Below are 21,798 nucleotides of genomic sequence, written 5' to 3' on the forward strand. Positions count from 1 at the left end.
AAATATATTGCTGTTCCTTCATCGTCGCTGGGTCAAAATCCTGGAACTCCCTCCCTAACAGCACTGTGTTGAGTACCTTCACCACACAGATTGCGGCTTACCACCACCTTCTCAAGGGCAATTAGCAATGGGCAATAAATGCTGGCCTTGCCAGCGACGCCCACATCCCATAAACGAATAAAAAAAAGCGAAGCCAAGGGGCAGAACTGCTGGAAAGGAGGTGGGATAAGGAAACCCGAGAAAAGGGAAAGGTAGAAAATGACAAAATAACTTAGAAACATAGAAGATAGGAGCAGGAGTAGGCCATTCGGCCCTTCGAGCCTGCTCCGCCATTCAGTGAGATCATGGCTGATCATCCAAATTCAGTACCCTGTCCCTGCCTTCTCCCCATATCCCTTGATCCCTTTAGCCTTAAGAAATATATCCAACTCTTTCTTGAATATATTTAATGAACTGGCCTCCACCGCCCTCTGTGGCAGAGAATTCCACAGGTTCACCACTCTCTGGGTGAAGAAATTCCTCCTCATTTCAGTCCTAAATGGCTTACCCCTTATCCTTAGACTATGACCTCTGGTTCTGGACTCCCCGGCCATCAGAAACATCCTTCCTGCATCTAGTCTGTCCAGGCCTGACAGAATTTTATAGGTTTCGATGAGATCCCCTCTCAATCTTCTAAACTCCAGTGAGTATAAGCCCAATCGACACAATCTCTCCTCATACGTCATTCCTGCCATCCCAGGTATCAGGCTGGTGAATCTTCGCTGCACTCCTTCCATGGCAAGAACGTCCTTCCTCAGGTAAGGTGACCAAAACTGCACACAATACTCAAGGTGTGGTCTCACCAAGGCCCTGTACAACTGTAGCAAGACATCCTTGTTCCTGTACTCGAACCCTCTCGCTACAAAGGCCAACATACCATTTGCCTTCTTAACCGCCTGCTGCACCTGCATGCTTACCTTCAGCGACTGGTGCACAAGAACACCCAGGTCTCGTTGCACGTCCCCTTCTCCCAATCTATTGCCATTCAAATAATAATCTGCCTTCCTGTTTTTGCCACCAAAGTGGATAACCTCACATTTATCCACATTATAGTGCATTTGCCATGTTTCTGCCCAATCACCCAACCTGTCCAAATCGTACTGGAGCTTCACGACATCCTCCTCACAGCTTACCCTCCTTGTATCTTTTAGAAGAAAATAAACCTGTTTGTTTGCACTCACCCTGTTTTTCTGTCTTTCAGGAGGGATTTGGCAGTTTCTGTTATGTGCCGTTCCTTTCCTGTAGCTTTCTCGCCGCTTTATTCATTGTAATCTTCCTGCCAGAAACGAAAGGAAAGACCTTTCTGGAAATTTCTGAGGAGTTTGACAAGCGCAATTTTAGCGGGCTCAGCCAGAACAAGTTGTGATAAAACAGTGAAAAGACTGTAAAGCCAGCCATATTGTAATGACTATTTAGCAGTTCTGGCTGCATTTGCACGACATCATTATGTAGTATCTGGCTCGTTGATGGCCAGTCTAGCTTTCCTATTTATTGTCTGTTTCACTGGATTGAGAACTGATGGCAGAAGTAGGTTTAGTTGATGGTCCAGTTGATGTGGCAGAGAATCTGCAGATTACAGCAGAAAATTGCTCAGCAGATTTGGTTTGTGGAACCGAACTTCATTAGTGAAAACTTGGTCTCAGTTTAAACCTGTGTTAGGAAGAGCTCACACCAAAATATTGCACAGCCTCACTAAGAACTTAAAACAGAAAATGCTGGAAATACTCAGCAGGTCAGGCAGCATCTGTGGAGAGAGAAACAGAGTTAACATTTCAGGTCAGAACTTCTTGTCTATATAGATAATAATGATTATAGTTTATTTTGACTATGCCTTCCTCCTCCGCCTCCTCTCCTCCACTGTCCAGCTTTGTGGGACTGTCCTTGTATGATTCCACTTCTACCTGTCCAGATGCAGCCAGCACATCTCCAGCAACAGCCTCTCTTCCCACCCCTGCAAAGTCACTTCCAGGATCCCCCAAAGATCTTTCCTTATGAATATTGGTGGCTTGGACAAAATTTATCCCTCAAACAACATCACAAAAACAGATTATCTGGTCATTATCATATTGCTGTTTGTGAGATCTTGCTGTGCACAAATTGGCTGCTGTGTTTCCTACATTACAACAGTGACTACACTTCGAAAGTACGTCATTGGCTGTAAAGCGCCTTGGGACATCCTGAGGTCATGAAAGGAGCTTTATAAGTACAAGTCTTTTTTTCTTTCTTAGCCCCTTTCTCTTCATCTACATGTTAGTGGTCCTTGTGGCATCATCTGCAGGCACAGGGTTATACTACATATTCATGCTGATACCCAACCTCTGTTTGTTCTCCAAAATCCTTTAGGCTGTTGCCTCTCAAATAAAAACCCATCTCTCCTGCAACTCCCTGTTTGCATCTCTCCAATTAGGTTGTCATCCCTGCACTGCACTGAACCAGCCCTAACCAAGGTCACAAATGACATCCTATGTGACTGTGACCATGATGCATTATCCCCCCTCGGCTCCCTTAAGCCCTTTGCAGACTTTGACATGATTGAACACATCACCCTCCTCCAACGCCTCTCTTCCATTGTCCAGCTCAATGAGACTGCCAATGCTTGGTTCCACTCTTACCTATCTGATTGTAGCCACAGCATCTGCAGCAATCTCCATCTATTCTTGCCCCTGCACCATTACCTCCGGAGTTCCCCAAGGATCTATCCTTGGTCCAATCCCCTTCCTCATCTACATTCTGCCACTTGGTGACGTCATCCACAATTGTGGATCAGCTTCCATATGTACACTAACACCCAGTTCTACCTCTCCACCACCTTCTTGACCCCATGATCACCTCTGTGCTGTAGGATTACCTGTAGGATGCCAAGGTTTCACACAGCCTGGTTCAGCAAGTGGCCAGGGAGGGAAATTGAGTCAATGGGAGGGGAGCGCAGTTTATGGAAGGAGTATAAAACATCAAGTTGTAGCTACGTCAAAATTTCCACCAACTGAATACCAGGAAGATCAAAGTCATTGTATTTTACTCCTTCCATAAACTCCGCCCCCCTCCCATTGACTCTCTTTCCCTCCCTGTCCACTTGCTGAACTAGGCTGTGTGAAACCTTGGCATCCTGTTCAACCCCGAGTTGAGCTTCAAACCCCACATCCTATTTATCATCAAGACTGCTTACTTACCCCTACACAACATTGCCACTACCTTACCCCTACCACTGCAAAACCCATACACACGCTTTTGTCAGTCTAGACTCTTGATTTCTCCACTGTCCTTCTTTCCGGCCTCCCTTTCTCCGCTGGATTCCAACCTGTTCAAAACGCAACCACCATTATCCTGTCCAATGCTGCTTACCCATTGCCCCAAACCTGCTATTCTTACATTGGCTTCTTCTCCCCCCAAAGCATTACACAGGATATACGGCACAGAAACAGGCCATTCGGCGTTTATGATCCACACAAGCCTCCTCCTGTTTTTCCTCATCTAACTCTATCAGCATAACCCTCGATTCCCTTCTCCCTCATATGCTTATCTAGCCTCCCCTTAAATGCACCTCAACTACTCCCTGTGGTAGCGAGTTCCACATTCTCACCACTCTCTGGGTAAAGAAGTTTCTTCTGAATTCCCTATTTGATTTCTTGGTGACTATCTTATATTGAAGGCCTCTAGTTTTGTTCTTCCCCACAACTGGAAACACTCTCTGTATCCACTCTATCAAAACCTTTCATAATTTTAAAGACCTCTATTAGGTCACCCCTCCGCCTTTTTTCTAGAGAAAAGAGACCCTGCCTGTTCATCCTTTCCTGATAGGTATACCCTCGCATTTCTGGTATCATCCTTGTAAATCTTTTTTGCATCCTCTCCAGTGCCTCTATATCCTTTTTATAATATGGTGACCAGAACTGTACGCAGTGTGGTCTAACCAAGGTTCGATACAAGTTTAGCATAACTTCACTACTTTTCAATTCTATCCCTCTGGAAATAAACCCTAGTGCTTGGTTTGCTTTTTTATGGCCTTCTTACCCTGTGTCACTACTTTTAGTGATTTGTGTATTTGTACTCTGAGATCCCTTTGCTCTTGTACCCCATTTCGATTTGTATTCTCCAAGTAATTTGTGACTGCCCCATTTTTCTTGCCAAAATGTAATACCTCACATTTACCTGTGTTGAAATTCATTTGCCAATTATATGTCCATTCTGCAAGTTTATTAACGTCTTCCTGTAATTTGGTGCAGTCCTCCTCCGTATTGACTATCCCCCTCCCCACTAATTTGGTGTCTTCTGCAAATTTAGAAATTGTGTTTTTGATTCCAAAGTTTAAATCATTAATATAAATTATAAACAATTGTGGTCCCAGCACTGATCCTTGTGGAACACCACTTCCCACTATCTGCCAGTCTGAATAGCTACCCTTTACCCCTACTCTCTGCTTTCTGAAGCCAGCTAGCTATCCATTCTGCTAGTTGTCTCCTGACTCTGCATTCTCTGACCTTATTTATTAGGCTATTATGTGGTACCTTATTCAAAGGCCTTTTGAAAATCTAGATAAATTACATCTACTGCATTACCCTTATCTACTCTCAAAAATTCAGTGAGGTTGGTCAAGCAAGACTTTCCTTTTTGAAATCTATACTGACTATTGATTATTATATTTTTGGTTTCTAGATGTTTTTCTATTTTCTCCTTTAGTAGGGATTCCATTATTTTTCCTACCACCGATGTTGAGCTGACTGGTCTATAGTTCCCTGGACATGTTCTATCTCCCTTCTTGACTATAGGTATTATGTTAGCTATCCGCCAGTCCTCTGGCACTACACCTTTTGCGAACAAATTATTAAATATGTGTAGTAATGTCTCTGCTATCTCTTCCCTAGATTCTTTTAAAATGTGCAGATGTATTCCATCCAGACCAGGGGTTTTATCCTCTTTGAGTTTGATTAGTTTATTTAACATATCTCTTTATTTTAAATGCAGTTATCTCATTTCTAATCTCATCATCCAATGTCATGTCCACCTATTCTACCTCCCTGGTAAATACTGAAGCAAAGTAATTATTTAATATTTCTGCCATCTCTCTATCGCTGCCTGTGGTATTATCCTGTCTATCCCTTAGTGGCCCTATTCCCATCCCCACCTTCCTTTTTTTATTGATGTGCCTGTAAAATATTTTACTATTTTGTTTTATGATAATTTAATTTCATAGTTCCTCTTTGCCTTCCTAATTGTTTTTTGACTTCTCTCCTCTCCTAATCTCTTCATATTCTCCCTTGTAATGCTCTCCCCTGCAGTCCATGTACTTAGTGTATGCTTCTTTCCTTACCCTCAATTTTTCCCTTATGTCTTCATTCAACCATGCTGTCTCATTTTAGTGTTTAGCTTGTTCTTGTTTTATAGCGATATATTTTTCCTGGATTCTGTTGAACACCCTTTTAAATGTTTCCCATTGCTGTTCTACATCATTGTTTGCTAATATTGTTGTCCATGTTATTTTCCAAAGTTCTATTCTCAGCTCCTCAAAATCGGCTTTTCTCCGATCTGTTACCCTGATCTTCGTCATACTTATGTCCTTCTCAATTATTATCTTAAAGCGTATTATATTATGGTTACTATTGCCTAGATGTTCCCCTACTTTTACTTCTTTTATCTGCTCTGGTTCATTCCCTATTACTATATCCAATAGTGAATCCTCCCTGTGTTAATCTGTTTCATTTCCTGCTTTTTTCTCAGTTCTGAAGAAGGGTTAACTCTGTTCCTCTCTCCATGGATGTTGCCTGGCCTGCTGAGTTTTTCCAGCGTTTTCTGTTGTTATTTAGTGAATCCTCCCTTATTGGGCTTCTTACACATTGAGTTAGAAAGGAGTCCTGTACACATTGTAGGAACTCCATTCCATTATTACCTTTATCTACCTCTTCTGTCCAATTAATATCGGGGTAGTTTATCTTAAGCTCCTAACTCCTGATACTCTCTCAGCAGGACCTCCTCCCTGTTCCTACCTACCTGTTGGACAGGGCCAGTGTCTGTGGGACCTCCTTCTCAACCTCTTCTAAGTCCTCGCTACCCAGCTCTCGAACAGTCACACCCTCCTTTTCCTGAACCTGTGCTTTCCTCTGGGCTGTGACTGTATTCTGGATAAAACTGTCCAGAAATTCCTCCCACTCCCTTATGTTTCAGAGTGTCTCTAACTCGCACACCAGCTCAAGGACTCTGAGCCGGAGTGACTGAAAGCAGAGACATTTCCTGCAGATGTGGGAATCCGGGACGGTCTCGCTGTCCACAAACTCCCACATACTACCGTCCCAATACATAGGCCCCGAATTTCCCTCAGCCATCGGGCGGGGTTTCAGGCATGTGGGGGGGGGGGGAAATCCCGAATTTGGAGGTCCTGACACCATCCCGTCCAAAACCCCGCCCCACGTAAGTTTCAGGGGCGGCGGGTACCCGCCCTGCACTGGGACTCGCCGAAACCGGGCGGGAAGGGATTAGTGCCAATTAACTGCCTGTTAACAGGTAGTTAACAGGCAGTTTTTAGCCTAATCCCTATTTTGAGGGGTTTCGTGTGGGTTTCCCGACGGCTCCAAACCACGCCAGGTTAGAGCAGTCGGGCCGTCGGGTTGAAGGAGTTGGAGGGGTCGCGATGTCGGTGTACAGGTGAGTGATGGGTGCATGAGTGTAAAGGTAAGTGTGTTTGGTGTGTCTAAAGTGTGTAAAGAACTTTTACTTACCTGTACTTACCTTCACAGCCTTTCTTCCTGTAGCCGTCAGGAGCCTATCACTCACCCGGAACTTAAAGCTGAATGGCTGCGATCTGTCAAAAGTGACAGCCTGCAGCTTTGAGTGCCGGTAAGAGTTCTAACTGAGTCTGTGCAGAATGACTCATGGTAGAACTCAGACTGTCAGTGTTTGACAGCTTCAAACAGCTGTGAAACACTGATATTTCATCTGTCAAAATCTCTTGACAGATGAAATTGCAGTCTGTGACGTCACCTGTTGCCGGGTGGCCCTTAATTGGCCTGCTGAGCCCGCTGGGCGGGCTTAACAAGGTCAATCAAGGGGAAATCGCGTGGATTGGCTGGACGTCGAAGTAGGCGGGTCAAAAACCCGAAAGGGGAAGTCCCGCCTTCTTCCCGACAGGTTCAGGAAAATCTACCCATAGCCTTTTTTAGCTGATAGCCTAAATTAATTTAAGTAGTTAAAGTTTTCATTCAAACGATTATTTATAGTTGTATTAATTAATTAGTTTATCTAGTTAAATTATTAATTTAATAAAGTAATGATTATAGTTCCCCAGCTCTTGGTTTAAACCACTGCACGAGCTTAGAGGGGGAAAAGAAATGCTGTAATAGTCACCAACCAATCACCTACCTGTTGTCCTGTGAAGTCACTCCTTGATATTTCTTTTTCCCCTCTCTCTCTCTCTCCTGCCTGTGGTCCCGCTCTCACCGCTGCTCTCGGGCCCTGGGTCGCCACTCCTTATATCCCTGCCTCTTGCTGCTGGTCCCGCTCTCACCGCTGCTCTCGGGCCCTGGGTCGCCACTCCTTATATCCCTGCCTCTTGCTGCTGGTCCCGCTCTCACCGCTGCTCTCGGGCCCTGGGTCGCCACTCCTTATATCCCTGCCTCTTTCTGCTGGTCCCACTCTCACCGCTGCTCTCGGGCCCTGGGTCGCCACTCCTTATATCCCTGCCTCTTGCTGCTGGTCCCGCTCTCACCGCTGCTCTCGGGCTTCGGATTGCCGCTCCTTTTATCCCCACTCCTTTTATGGCCTCCTTCTGTGCTGTAACCGTTCTATGAAATGCAACTTATGCTGAAGCTTTATAATGCACTTGTTAGGCCACTTGTTTGTTGCTCTGGATGCCGCAGTACAAGAGGGACATTTATGCTTTGCCGAGGGTGTAGAGAAGAGCAAGAAGACTGCTCCCAAGTATAAAGGGGATGAGCTATGAGGAAAGGTTAAAGATGCTTTACAGTCCAGAAAAGAGAAGGTAAATGGGGGACCTCACTGGCGTTCTAAATGGTATATAGATAAGATGAATTCAGCATATTGCTTTGTCAGTCCGGCAAAGGGGCTATAAATTTTAAAAAATAAATTTAAAGCTGATATGGAGGAAAAGTATCAATCAAAGGATGATAAGCACTTGCAAGGTCATGAAGTCAAAACAATTAGGGGTGTTCAAGAGCCAGTTGAGTTGAAGAGGTTGCATGCTAGCGGGTTGAGCTCGATGGCCTGAAACACCTTTTCTTTTCTTTGCCTTTTCCTTATTTTCTTTGAATGACTCTTCCCTGTTGTGTGAGTAGCAGCTGTAGTTATCCACTGCTGAGAAGCTCATGTCCTACAGCACAGTTACTCACAAACCGTTTTGTCGAGGGTCTCTCTTTTCCCCTCCACCCTCCCCCTGAGCTGTAGCAGAGTTTACAGAAGCACGGAGTGGCAGGTTGCCCGAGGGTCACAGATCAGCGGGTCTGAAGTGGCCCCCAGGTGTGTATTATCATACCACTATACCAACAGCAGGTTTTAGGGCTGTGAAGCCAAACAATGGCTGAGCAACATGAAATAGGTCCATTACTCTAGGAGATGGTAGGAACAAGTCAAAGCATCCAGGAAAATCAAATGAAACAGCGGCAGATGTGAAAGGAATAAGAGAGCGCGCAGGTGTTAGTAACACAGCAGGGATAAGATTGACCTGAGATTGTGACGATCCACATTGAGGAATTTGAGATGCTGAAGGAAAATAGAGATGCTCGAAAAAATCAGTGCAAGGACATGGAAAACAGATTGCATCATGGCAATCAAAACTTGATAATGAAAGGTCGAACTGTGATAACTGATCCTCTCCAAAGGCATCAATATGAGGACTATTAGTATGATGAACAGTATAGAGACAATACGAAACCCTGTTAGAACTAAGCAATGTTAATAGTATTAAATTATATAAATTCAGTTTAAGAAATGCTTTTCTTGAGCCGACCTCCGATTGAGTGCACAGAATCTTCTGCAAACTCACTGAATCGTGGATTAGAAAGCATCAGTGCCTGGGCAGGAGCCCTTCATAATGCTGCACCATTGGCGAATGAATGAATGAAATGCTATTGTGGATAACAGGAATGCAGTGAAGCATGTTTGAATTGTGATGTTGAAGATGTGTTTGTACCCAAAGTTTTCAACAGTGCCATCCACTTGGGTGATACTAATTAGATTCCCGAATAGGGCTTAAAGAGCACCCTACAAGTATCAGTATAATGACTGTATGTATCAATAAAGAATTGACATGTCAATTAAAATATTTTTAACATTGTATCATTTAAAAATCAATTTTTGAAAGGCTGCAACTAAAATCAGCCTTACTGCTACTCAAGTGGGCAGTGTTCAATTCACAAATACTTGTTAAAAAGATAACCGATCCATATAAATTGAACACTAATACACCAATACACTAATGTTACAGAAATATAATAAAGGTAGGTTCTCTTTCCAAAGGCAGAACTTAATTTGTGGATTTTTTTCCCCCCATATGGAAAAGCCTTATTTTTTTAAGCAGTAGCAAAGGTTTGGACAAATAAGAGTTGGGTGATTGAAACAAATGTTGCAAAAATTCATTTTAATAGCATTACAGTGAAGGGGACCACACCAAACCTTCCAAATCAGATTTTATGGAGAGAAAAAATTGCTTCACAGAAACAAAAAATGTTGAAGTGGCGATATAATATCTAAATATTTACTATTGACCAAAAAATGGGATCTACCTGTTGTTGGACATCCTGGAGAGTTATATGTTGGACATTTTGGGGAGTTGGGGGTTAATAGTCGAACTTCTTTGTATCGTGGAGCAACAGACTTTCCAAGATAAACAGGATGGCTTTGAAGTGTCGTGAGAGGAATGCGCAGCTTGTCTTCAGATATGAAAAGTGCTTGTGCAAGGAAGTAAGTGACAGTAAAGATGTCAGCCATGGACGAGTATAACTTTGGGGGCTAGGGGAATAACAGGCAGAGGATTCATTGACTCTAGTATAAAAAGATAACGGTTAATAAAGCCTGTTCTATAAGAGGTTAAGAACAGTTACGTCAGGAAGTCTTGTTTGAGGGAAGTAGCTTTGGAGTAAATCACGACAACTGTTTACATGAATAGACTGTCTTCAAAGGAGTTGGGAGTAGATACGTCATGAGGTCTTATCTGTGATATGTACCTTTTGATGTAGGCAAAATGTGCTGTATAAAGGAGTATGGTTTTCATTAGAGAGCTCAAAAGATACAGAAACCGAAAAGCTGCTCACTCTCTGTACAGTTAGGCCAATTTAAAGTCTTCAGGTGTCTCGTGCTTACTTAAAACGTGTTGCTGTGAACCATAGAAGGAAGGAGATTGAATGCTAACATTTGTAAGCTTGCTTTTGGATTTATATTAATTATCTTATAGACAAGTCCATGTCTACATTTATGAATATTGCCCAGCAGCCAAGGGATTGTTTGAGTCGGATCAATGAAGGAGAAAAACTCAGCATGAGGTGATGTTGGTCTTTTTCCTCTGTCTAAAAGTCTTGAGGTAGATGTTGACTTTATGCGATCATGATAAACGTGTGATAGTGAGTCTGCAGCCTATTTTACATCTCTATATTTTTATTAGCGTTGTCGGGGGAGATGTTAAAGAGCCTGCTGGTTTTTGCACTATCGGTCAAAATCGAGATCTACCCCTTATGTGCAAAAAAGCCCACATCAGTGGCGTACTTGCACCAAATCGCCACGCCCAGCAATGCAGGTTTCGGGGGTCTGTAGGTCTCACGTACAAAAGTGTTCAAGATTCTGTGGACAAAGGACTCGCTGGCGGTTTCACATCCTGCAATAGATTGGGAGAAGGGGAAGTGCAACGAGTCCTGGGTGTCCTTGTGCACCAGTCGCTGAAGGTAAGCATGCAGGTGCAGCAGGCGGTTAAGAAGGCAAATGGTATGTTGGCCTTCGTAGCGAGAGGGTTCGAGTACAGGAACAAAGATGTCTTACTGCAGTTGTACAGGGCCTTGGTGAGACCACACCTTGAGTATTGTGTGCAGTTTTGGTCGCCTTATCTGAGGAAGGATGTTCTTGCCATGGAGGGAGTGCAGCGAAGATTCACCAGACTGATACCTGGGATGGCAGGAATGATGTATGAGGAGAGATTGGGTCGATTGGGCTTATACTCGCTGGAGTTTAGAAGAATGAGGGGGATCTCATTGAAACTTATAAAATTCCAACAGGACTAGACAGACTAGATGCAGGAAGGATGTTCCCGATGGCCGGGGAGTCCAGAACCAGTGGTCACAGTCTAAGGATAAGGGGTAAGCCATTTAGGACAGAGATGAGGAATTTCTTCACCCAGAGAGTGGTGAACCTGTGGAACTCTCTACCACAGAAGGCAGTGGAGGCCAATTCATTAAATATATTCAAGAAGGAGTTAGATATATTTCTTAAGGCTAAAGGGATCAAGGGATATGGGGAGAAGGCAGGGACAGGGTACTGAATTTGGATGATTGGCCATGATCTCATTGAATGGCGGAGCAGGCTCGAGGGGCCAAATGGCCTACTCCTGCTCCTATCTTCTATGTTTCTGACTTTGGAGGTTCTGCTCGGCCTTCCTTGTGTGTGGGCATTGGTAACCAGGCTTCTGCGCTATTCGTTTGTACAGAGAAGTTTTCCTTACATCAATATATCATTGCCCACCTCCCACCCGCCGCCACTTTACTTACACCTTAAAAGATTAGGGCTTCATGGCATGTAATTTATGACTAAAACTGCAGAGTTTCTCATGAAGCTATTTTCTCCAGGTGTGGTGCAGAGGCTGTGAGTTTAATGGTAATATATAGGTGTATACTTGAATTCCCTCCTTTACCATTCCCTTGCTCTGACAGCTCTCATCAAGCTGCAGACAGTTGTGAAGAGGCCCAGAAGGGAGCACTGAGCTAATTGTTCTCACTACAGTTTGTGTGTATGTGTAGTTTCATTACAGTTTTTGATATTTGTTCTAGAAAGGGAAGGCTCACAAAAATGATATTTAAAAGCTTAAACACAACTAGTTCTGTATTTCAAGATGTAAGTTTAACCTCTCCCTCCATGGACACCACTTTGCCCGTGCCATTTTCCATGGCCTCTCTATTCCCATGGTCTCGATCACAGATAAGGCTATCTCCAACCATTTCCTTGTATCCTTCACCACCTACATCCCCCTACCTACTTCCAACCTCATTTCCTTCTGCATCCACCCTCGAAAAACTTCCCAAGTCTCTTGCAATTGCACTTTAAAATTCCCAGCTGTCCAGCCTTCGGCCCTCCATTCACCATGATACCTCTGCAGTTGTCAACCTACTCGACCACACCCTCATCTCCAACTTTAATGCCTCCAACTAAACCTTTACACTCTCCCATCCTGGCCGTTTACACTAATATGGCCCCCATCTTTGCTCAAGTCCAAGGGGCAAAGACTAGAGTGTATCTGGTGCACAACTGGTGTAGCTAACCATCACCAGATCTGGCTGGACCACATCAATCATTATTAGGCATTGATCTCCTCTGCCGAAACTACCCGTTACTTCAGGATCATCCTGGAGAGCCTAGATAGTCCCCCGCTTCTTTTCATCACTACCAGCCATCTTCTTAAACCCCATCTGCTGCTGAAACCCTCATCCATGCCTTTGTCACCTCCAGACTTGACTATTCCCATGCTCTCCTGAATCACCTCCAATGCTACACCCTCCATAAACTTCAGCTTATCTCCAATACTCTGCTGCCCATATCCTATCCCACACTAAATCCCGCTCACCTATTATCCCTGTCCTTGCTGACGTACATTGGCTTCTGGTCTCCCAATGCCTCCAATTTAGAATTCTCATCTTCGTGTTTAAATCCCTTCATGGCCCCCGCCCTCCCTATCTCTCTTGTTTACACTCGCCTCTCTATGTAATTAAATGCTGGAAATACTCAGCAGGTCAGGCAGCATCTGTGGAGAGAGAGAAACAAAGTTAATTTTTCAGGTCTATGACCTTTCGTCAGAACTGGGAAAAGTTAGAGATGTAACAGATTTTAAGCAAGTGCAGGGGCAGAGAAAGGGGGGAGGGGAGGAAAGAACAAAAGGGAAGGTCTGTGATAGGGTGGAAAGCAGGAATAATTAAATGACAAAAGGTATGATAGTACAAAGCAAAAGGAGATGGTAATGGGACAAGTAAAGAAACAAAAGATGAGTCTAGAAGAGGTGTTCTTTCCTCCACTCCCCCTTTCCCTGCACTTGCTTAAAATCTGTTGCATCTTTAACTTTTTCCAGTTCTGACGAAAGATCATCGACCTGAAATGTTTCTCTCTCCACAGATACTGCCTGACCTGCTGAGTATTTCCAGCATTTTCTGTTTTTATTTCAGATTTACAGCTTTGGAGAAAAAAAAGCTTTCCATCAGATCGGCACAATTAGGTCACGAAAGTAAATTATCAAAGTGTCTAATGGCAGAAAATATACTGTTATATGACTTAATTTACTGACAGTTTCCAGCAACAAATCATTATTGAGTCTTCCATAAAAATATTAGGGCTCCAGTGTAATCTCCCATCTTTTATTAATGAAAAGATACAGAACAGAGATCATAGGAACAGGAGTAGGCAATTCAGCCCCTCGAGCCTGTTCCGTCTTTCAGTTAGATCATGGCTGATCTGTACCTCACCTCCATTTACCCGTCTTATCTCCATATCCCTTGATACCCTTACCGAACTAAAGTCTATCGATCTCCATCTTGAAAGCTCCAATTGACCCATTATCCACAGAATTTTGGAGAGACAATTCCAGATTTCTACTGCCCTTTGTGTGAAAAAGCGCTTTCTAATTTCCCTCCTAAAAGGCCTGGCTCTAATTTTAATATTATGTCCCCTCATTCTTGATTCCCGACACCACCACCCCCCCCCCTCCCGAGGAAATAGTTTCTCCGTATCTACCCTATTGAACCCTTCAATCAGAGCACCCCTGAATCTTCTAAACTCAAGGGAATACAAGCCAAGTTTATGCAACCTGTCCTCATAATTTTAACCCTCGCGGCCCTCTGTGCTGTTTTACTGTACTTTTTTCGCTCTCCTCTTCTGAAGATGCTGCCAATCACCAGGATAGTTTCAAAACCACCAGCAGATATTTGGTTCCTCATCAAGTAGTCATTCATCTTATACGAGCTCAGACAGAATCATAGAATCATAGAAAGTTACAACACGGAAGGAGGACATTTTGGACCATCGTGTCCACGCCGGCCACCAAAGAGCTATCCAGCCTAATCCCACTTCCCAGTTCTTGGTCCGTAGCCCTGCAGGTTACCGCATCCCAAGTGCACATCCAAGTGCTTTTTAAATGTGGTTAGGGTTTCTGCCTCGACCACCCTTTCAGGCAGTGAGTTCCAGACCCCCACAACCCTCTGGGTGAAGAAATTTCCCCTCAAATCCCCTCTAAACCTTCCACCAATTACTTTAAGTCTGTGTCCCCTGGTTTTTGACCCCTCTGCTAAGGGAAATCGGTCCTTTCTATCCACTTTAGGCCCCTCATAATTTTATACACCTCAATAAGGTCTCCCCTCAGCCTCCTCTGTTCCAAGGAAAACAAACCCAGCCTATCCAGTCTTTCCTCATAGCTAAGATTCTCTACTCCTGGCAACATCCTTGTAAATCTCCTCTGTACCCTCTCTAGTGCAATCACATCTTTCCTGTAATGTGGTGACCAGAACTGCACGCAGTGCTCTAGCTGAGGCCTAACTAATGTTTTATACAGTTGAAGCATAACCCCCCTGCTCTTGTATTCTATGCCACGGCTAATAAAGGCAAACATTCTGTATACCTTCTTAACCACCTTATCTACCTGGCCTGCTACCTTCAGGGATCTGTGGACATGCACTCCAAGGTCCCTTTATTCCTCTACACTACTCAGTGTCCTACCATTTAATGTGTATTCCCTTTCCTTGTTAGCCCTGACAGCTGATTAATTGACCACAGTACGATTCAAGACTGAGATCAGTTTTTGTTTTTCACTTTCCAGCAGGGGTCACTGAATAGCAATTCAGGACTGACCAGGCATCAAACCTTGGACCCTCCATGCTGTGTGGTTCAGGACCGCGCCACTTTTCTTAATTCGCCTTTATTTAATGCTAACATCTCTAACCGCTTCCAGTTCTGATGAAAGGTCATCGACCTGAAATGCCAGCCTCGATATTACCTCGGAGGTGCGTTCGGTGCGGGAGGAGCAGTTATGGACGGGAAACCCGGAGGTACGGGTTTCCCAAAAACTGCAGGATGCCTTTTAAATTTTTTCTCCAGGTTTCCTGCCCGACAGCCAGTCTGATTGATAGGTTGGCTGCCTATCGGGCAGGAAAGCCTGCAGCAGAAAGGAAAGGAGCAGCAGGTTGTGAGAGATCGCTGTCAGAGTTCTAGTGGGGGCGGTGGGAGGGGTGTAGACGGTGGTTGGGGGTAGAATGTGGTCGGGGAGAGCAGATGGTGGTGGTGGTGGTGGGTCCAATCACGATTGGGGGGTGGGGGGGGAAGATGATGGTCGGGTGGAGTGAGACTGTGGGGGAGGGGGAGAAGACAGATCGCGGGGGTTACAGGTAAGCTTGTTGGGCCTGGAGGAAACATTCCTGCTTCTCCCGGCCCACAAGCAAAGACGCCAGCCTTCTCGCCTCCTTTTACCAGCCGGGTACCCTGCAGCCCAGGAAACCCGGCCGACTGTATTTAAAAATAGAAACACTGTTAAAATGGAGGCCCGCAGCCTCATTGCAAGGTTTTACCAACTGACCCGCCCCCTGCGAGCGCATTGGTTACCCGCCCCTCCGTTAAAACCGGAAGTGGGCGGGTTCGAGGCAAGCTGCGTTCCTGTTTTACATTTATAATTTTTTAACATTCCACACGAACTAAACCCACCCATTTTTGAGGGTTATTTTTGCCCCTGTTAACTCTGTTTCTCTCTCCACAGATGCTGCCTGACCTGCTGAGTATTTCCAGCATTTTCTGTTTTTATTTCAGATTTCCAGCATCCGGAGTATTTTGCTTTTGTTTTCCTAAATGCTGCCTGTGGCACTGTATTTAATATTCTGTGTTTTTTTTGGACTAACCTTGCAATCACCTCAGCTGATGAATCAGTACTTCTCCATGTTGAACACCACTTGGAAGAAGCACTGAGAGTAGCAAGGGCACAGAATGAACTCTGGGTGGGGGACTTCAATGTCCATCACCAAGAGTGGCTCGGTAGCACCACTACTGACCGAGCTGGTCGAGTTCTGAAGGAGATAACGACAGACTGGGCCTGCGGCAGGTGGTGAGAGAACCAACACGAGGGAAAACCTACTTGAATTCATTCTCACCAATCTACCTGTCGCAGATGCATCAGTCCATGACAGCATTGGTAGCAGTGACCACCGCACAGTCATTGTGGAGACAAAGTCCCGTCTTCACACTGAGGATACCCCCTGTCGTGTTATGTGACGCTACCACCATGCTAAATGGGATAGATTCAGAACAGATCTAGCAGCTCAAATCTGGGCATCCATGAGGCGCTGCGGGCTATCAGCATAGAAACATAGAAACAGAATTGTATACCACCACAATCTGTAACCTCGTGGCCCGGCATATCCCTCACTCTACCATTACCATCAAGCCAGGGGACCAACCCTGGTTCAATAAGGAGTGTAGAAGAGCATGCCAGGAGCAGCACCAGGCGTACCTAAGAATGAGGTGCCAACCTGGGAAAGCTGCAACACAGGACTACATGCATGCTAAAAAGTGGAAACAACATGCTATTATAGACAGGGCGCACGATCCCACAATCAATGGATCAGATCAAAGCTCTGCAGTCTTGCCACATCCAGTCATGAATGGTGGTGGACCATTAAACAAATAACGGAGGAGGAGGCTCCATGAATATCCCCATCCTCAATGATGGTGGAGCCCAGCACATGAGTGCAAAAGACAAGGCTGAAGGCTTGCAACCATCTTCAGCCAGAAGTGCCGAGTGGATGATCCATATTGGTCTCCTCCTGAGGTCCCCACCATCACAGAAGCCAGTCTTCAGCCAATTCGATTCACTCCATGTGACATCAAGAAACGGCTGAGCACACTGGATACAGCAAAGGCTGTGGGCCCCGACAACATCCCGGTTGTCGTGCTGAAGACTTGTACTCCAGAACTAGCCGCGCCGCTAGTCAAGCTGTTCTAGTACAGCTACAACACTGGCATCTATCCAACAATGTGGAAAACTGCCCAGGTATGTCCTGTCCACAAAAAGCAGGACAAATCCAATCTGGCCAATTACCGCCCCATCAGTCTACTCTCAATCATCAGCAGAGTGACGGAAGGTGTCATCGACAGTGCTATCAAGCAGCACTTACCAATAACCTGCTCACTGATGCCCAATTTGGGTTCCACCAGGACCACTCGGCTCCAGACCTCATTATAGCCTTGGTCCAAACATGGACAAAGGAGCTGAATTCCAGAGGTGAGGTGAGAGTGACTGCCCTTGACATCAAGCATTTCACCGAGTGTGGCATCAAGGAGCCCTAGTAAAACTGAAGTCAATGGGAATCGGGTGGGGGGGGTGGCGGGATCGCTCCACCGGCTGGAGTCATAGCTAACACAAAGGAAGATGGTTGTGGTGGTTGAAGGTCAATCATCACAGCCCCAGGACATCACTGCAGGAGTTCCTCAGGGCAGTGTCCTAGGCCCAACCATCTTCAGCTACTTCATCAATGACCTTCTCTCCAACATAAGGTCAGAAATGGGGATGTTCGCTGATGACTGCACAGTGTTCAGTGCCATTCGCAACTCCTCAGATAATGAAGCAGTCCATGTCTGCATGCAACAGGACCTGGATGACATTCAGGCTTGGGCTGTTAAGTGGCAGGTAACATTCGCACCACACAAGTGCCAGGCAATGACTATCTCCAAAAAGTGAGAATCTAACCACCACCCCTTGACATTCAACAGCAATACCATCGCCAAATCCCCCACCATTAACATCGTAGGGGTCACCATTGACCAGAAACTTAACTGGACCAACCACATAAATACTGTGGCAACAATAGCAGATGAGAGGCTCGGTATTCTGCAGCGAGTGTCTCATCTCCTGACTCCCCAAAGCCTTTCCACTATCTGCAAGGCACAAGTAAGGCATGTGATGGAATACTCTCCACTTGCCTGGATGAGTGCAGCTCCAACAACACTCAAGAAGCTCGACACCATCCCCAATGCAGCCCCCTTGATTGGCACCTCATCCACCACCTTAAACATTCACTCCCTTCACCACCGGCATACCGTGGCTGCAGTGTGTACCATCTACAAGATGCACTGTAGCAACACGCCAAGGCTTCTTCGGCAGCACCTCCCAAACCCGTGACCTCTTCCACCTAGAAGGACAAGGGCAGCAGGCGCATGGGAACACCACCACCTCCAAGTTCCCCTCCAAGTCACTCACCACCCTGACTTGGAAGTATATCGCCATTCTTTCATCGTCGCTGGGACAAAATCCTGGAACTCCCTCCCTAACAGCATTGTAGGAGTACCTTCACCACACAGACTGCAGCGGTTCAAGAAGGCGGCTCACCACCACCTTCTCAAGGGCAATTAGGATGGGCAATAAATGCTGCCCTTGGCAGCGATGCCTACATCCCATGAATTAATTAAAATAAAATTATTTTTAAATCACAGACACACAACGCCATGCTCACTGTACTAACTTTCAAAATAATCTGTGTGTAATAAAAGGAAATCACTATCAAAGTAGTACAGTTACAGCAGCAAGAGTTTTGACTCCCACTCACTGGGTCAGATTCCAAATCCCAACCGTCAGTGGCGTTTGGATCTCACTTTTGAGGGAAAGGAAGACCAGTGAAGCTTCTCCATGCACCATATGTCATTCTTCAGTCGTACAGCAGTGGATCGTGGCCCAGAAGTTAAACTGAGGGTTCAACTGGGAGCAAGAGACATTTGGTGTCATTGCTGCCTTGGGCCCACTTCCTCAATCTATTTAAATGCCATTGTAATCTGTTTTCTCCTTCTAAGGTTCTGACTCTAGTGCATAATTTAGTATCATGCGTGAATTTAATAACTCCTTTCTATGCCCTTCTCCAGATAATTAATAAACAGGAAGGGAACCAGCACCAATCCCTGGGGTAGTGCACTAGTTACTGGTTCTCATTGGAAAGATGCCCCATTTAAAACCACCATTTGCCTTGTCTAAGGAGCAGTGTTTGTGGAGGCTTCACTTTACAAAGGAAGACATCACTCAATTATATCACATGTTGCAATTTAACCTATAGTCCAACCCCTCCAAAGCTACCACACTGTAAAGATCACAACTGTTTGTAAATTCGGTGGTTTGGGCTTATTCTGATCTGACATCATTGACAACCCTTGGATGCTGCTGTCAATTGACCATGGGGAAGGAGATGAATTTACTTGCTTTTGCAAATGGTGCAATGGTGACCTGCTCGATATATCTGAAAATAACTGATTGGCTAATGATAGTGAGCACACATACCAAACTAGAAACTAGCCAAAGCTGGCAACGGGCTGTTAACCAAATCAGAATTCTCTACACAAATGAACATGGCATATGGAATAAAACAAGCAAATTAGAATCACAGATTCAGTTCAAAGAGTATGACACAGTAGCCATTACAGAGACCTGGCTATAAGCTGACCGTGAATGGGAGCTTAATGTTCCAGGTTATAAGGTCTTTAGAAAGCACAGGGAAATAGAGGAAGGAGGAGGAGTAGCAATATTGCTAAAGGACAACATTACATCAGTTGAAAGAAAGGATATCAGTACAAGTGAGCGGGCAGTGGAAAGACTGGTTAGAATTAAGGAACAGCAAAGGATGCAAGGCGCTGGTGGGACTTGTCTACAGATCTCCTGACAGCAGTGATACAGAGATCAGAGGAGCATAAATACAGAGTTCAGAGAAGCATGTAGCAAAGGCAAATCAGTTATAACAGGAGATATTAATTTTCACATAGATTGGGAGATGCAAAACTGCTCAAATCATAAAGGCAATGAATTCTAGAGTGTATCCAGAACCGACAAGGGAACAGGCCATAATAGAGTAATGAGTAATGAGCCAGAACTAATTAATAAGTGACCATAACATGATAGAGTTTGACATTAAGCTCGAGAAGGAGAAAGATCACACACAAACCAAGGTTTTAAACTTAAGTAAGGCTGACTTTGAAGGAATGAGACTTAAGCTGAATACTTTAAACTGGGCCGAGCTGTTAACAGGTAAACCTACAGAAAAACAGTGGGAGGTATTCAAAAAAATATTTAATACAAGGCCAATACAAACTTCTAAAGAGCAAAAGTTCCACTTGTACAGCCAAGCAACTGTGGTCAACATACGAGGTTAGATGGAGTATAAAACTAAAGGAAGTGACTAATACAAACACCAAGAAAAGTGGTCATCCAGCAGACTGGGAGAAATATAGAAAACAACAAAGGGACACAAAGAAAATATTAAGAGCTGTAAAAGGAAACACAAAAAAACTTGCAAGTAATATAAAGGCAAATAGCAAAAGTTTTTATAAATATATTAAGATTAAGAGAGTGGCTAAGGGAGATGTGGGTCCATTAAAGACAGACATTGGTGATATTTTAATAGACAATAAGGTAATGGCTGTTTTATTAAACGAGCACTTTGCATGCGTTTTCACAGCAGAGGAAGAGGATAAAATACTAGAGATAAAAGGGAAATTAGAAATAAATCAAGGGGAGGAACTTATTGGATTCAGTATAAGTAACAAAATGGTAATGGAGAAAATGATGGGACTTAATATAGATAAATCTCCATGACCTGATGGTTTCCACCCCAGGGTATTCAAATAAGTAGGTGAGGGAATTACAGAAGTGTTAGTTATAATCTTTCAAAGCTCTCTTGATTCGTGAATTGTGCCATTAGATTGGAAATTTGCTAATGTCACTCAATTATTTAAGAAGGGTAAGAGAGAGAAACCAAGTAACTACATGCCTGTCAGTTTAACTTCAGTTGTGGGGAAGCTACTAGAATCTGTCATTAGGATAGAGAGACTGAGCACTCGAATAAATATGAGCTGATCAGAGAGAGCCAACGTGGCTTTGTTAAAGGTAAGTCATGTCTGACTGCTCTAGTTGAATCTTTTGAGGAGATCTCTAATAAGGTAGATAAGGAAGTGTGTATGAATGTTATCTTTATAGACTTCCAGAAGGCATTCAATAATTTGGATGATCATCCATGATCACATTGAATGGCGGAGCAGGCTCGAAGGGCCGAATGGCCTACTCCTGCTCCTATCTTCTATGAAATCTATCTATGAAATAAGGTTCCACACAAGAGATTATTAGCAAAAATGAGAGGACTTGGAATAGGAGGTAGCCATTTGACTTGGGTTGAAAATTGGTCGGGAGGTAAGAGATAGAGAGTGAGGATAAAGGGAAGGTACTCTGATTGGTGGGATGTGACAAGTGGTGTTCCCCAGGGATCTGTTTATTGATGACTTCAATGAAGGAATAGAGAGTTGTATATTCAAGTTTACAGATGACACTATGTTAGGAGGGACAGTAAGTAATGCAGATGGGAGCAGAAAGTTGCCAAAGGGCACAAACAGATTAAGTGAGTGGGCAAAACTATTGCAAATGGAGTTCAATGTGGGCAAGAGTGAGGTCATCCACTTTGGACCCAAGAAAGATAAATCAGAGTATTTTCTAAATGGTGAGAAGCTAGGAACTGCAGTGGAGCAGAGAGACTCGGGAGTCCAAGTACACAAATCATTAAAAGC

At 44.4% G+C, this 21,798-nt stretch overlaps 1 protein-coding gene across 1 annotated transcript in view; it reads left to right on the forward strand.

Moving 5' to 3' along the window:
• Positions 1-9,319, forward strand: part of LOC147104511 (solute carrier family 2, facilitated glucose transporter member 11-like) — a 124,736-nt gene extending 115,417 nt beyond the window's left edge. Inside the window, exon 14 of the mRNA XM_085961871.1 lies at positions 1,241-9,319. Coding sequence (XP_085817997.1) covers positions 1,241-1,405 — 165 coding nt within the window. The 3' untranslated portion in view covers positions 1,406-9,319. The remainder of the gene's footprint in view (positions 1-1,240) is intronic.
• Positions 9,320-21,798: the final 12,479 nt, after the last annotated feature.

The sequence above is a fragment of the Somniosus microcephalus genome, chromosome 19, assembly GCF_052327205.1.
Source record: "Somniosus microcephalus isolate GS21.2 chromosome 19, FLI_Smic_1.0, whole genome shotgun sequence".
In the NCBI taxonomy this organism is placed as follows: domain Eukaryota; kingdom Metazoa; phylum Chordata; class Chondrichthyes; order Squaliformes; family Somniosidae; genus Somniosus; species Somniosus microcephalus.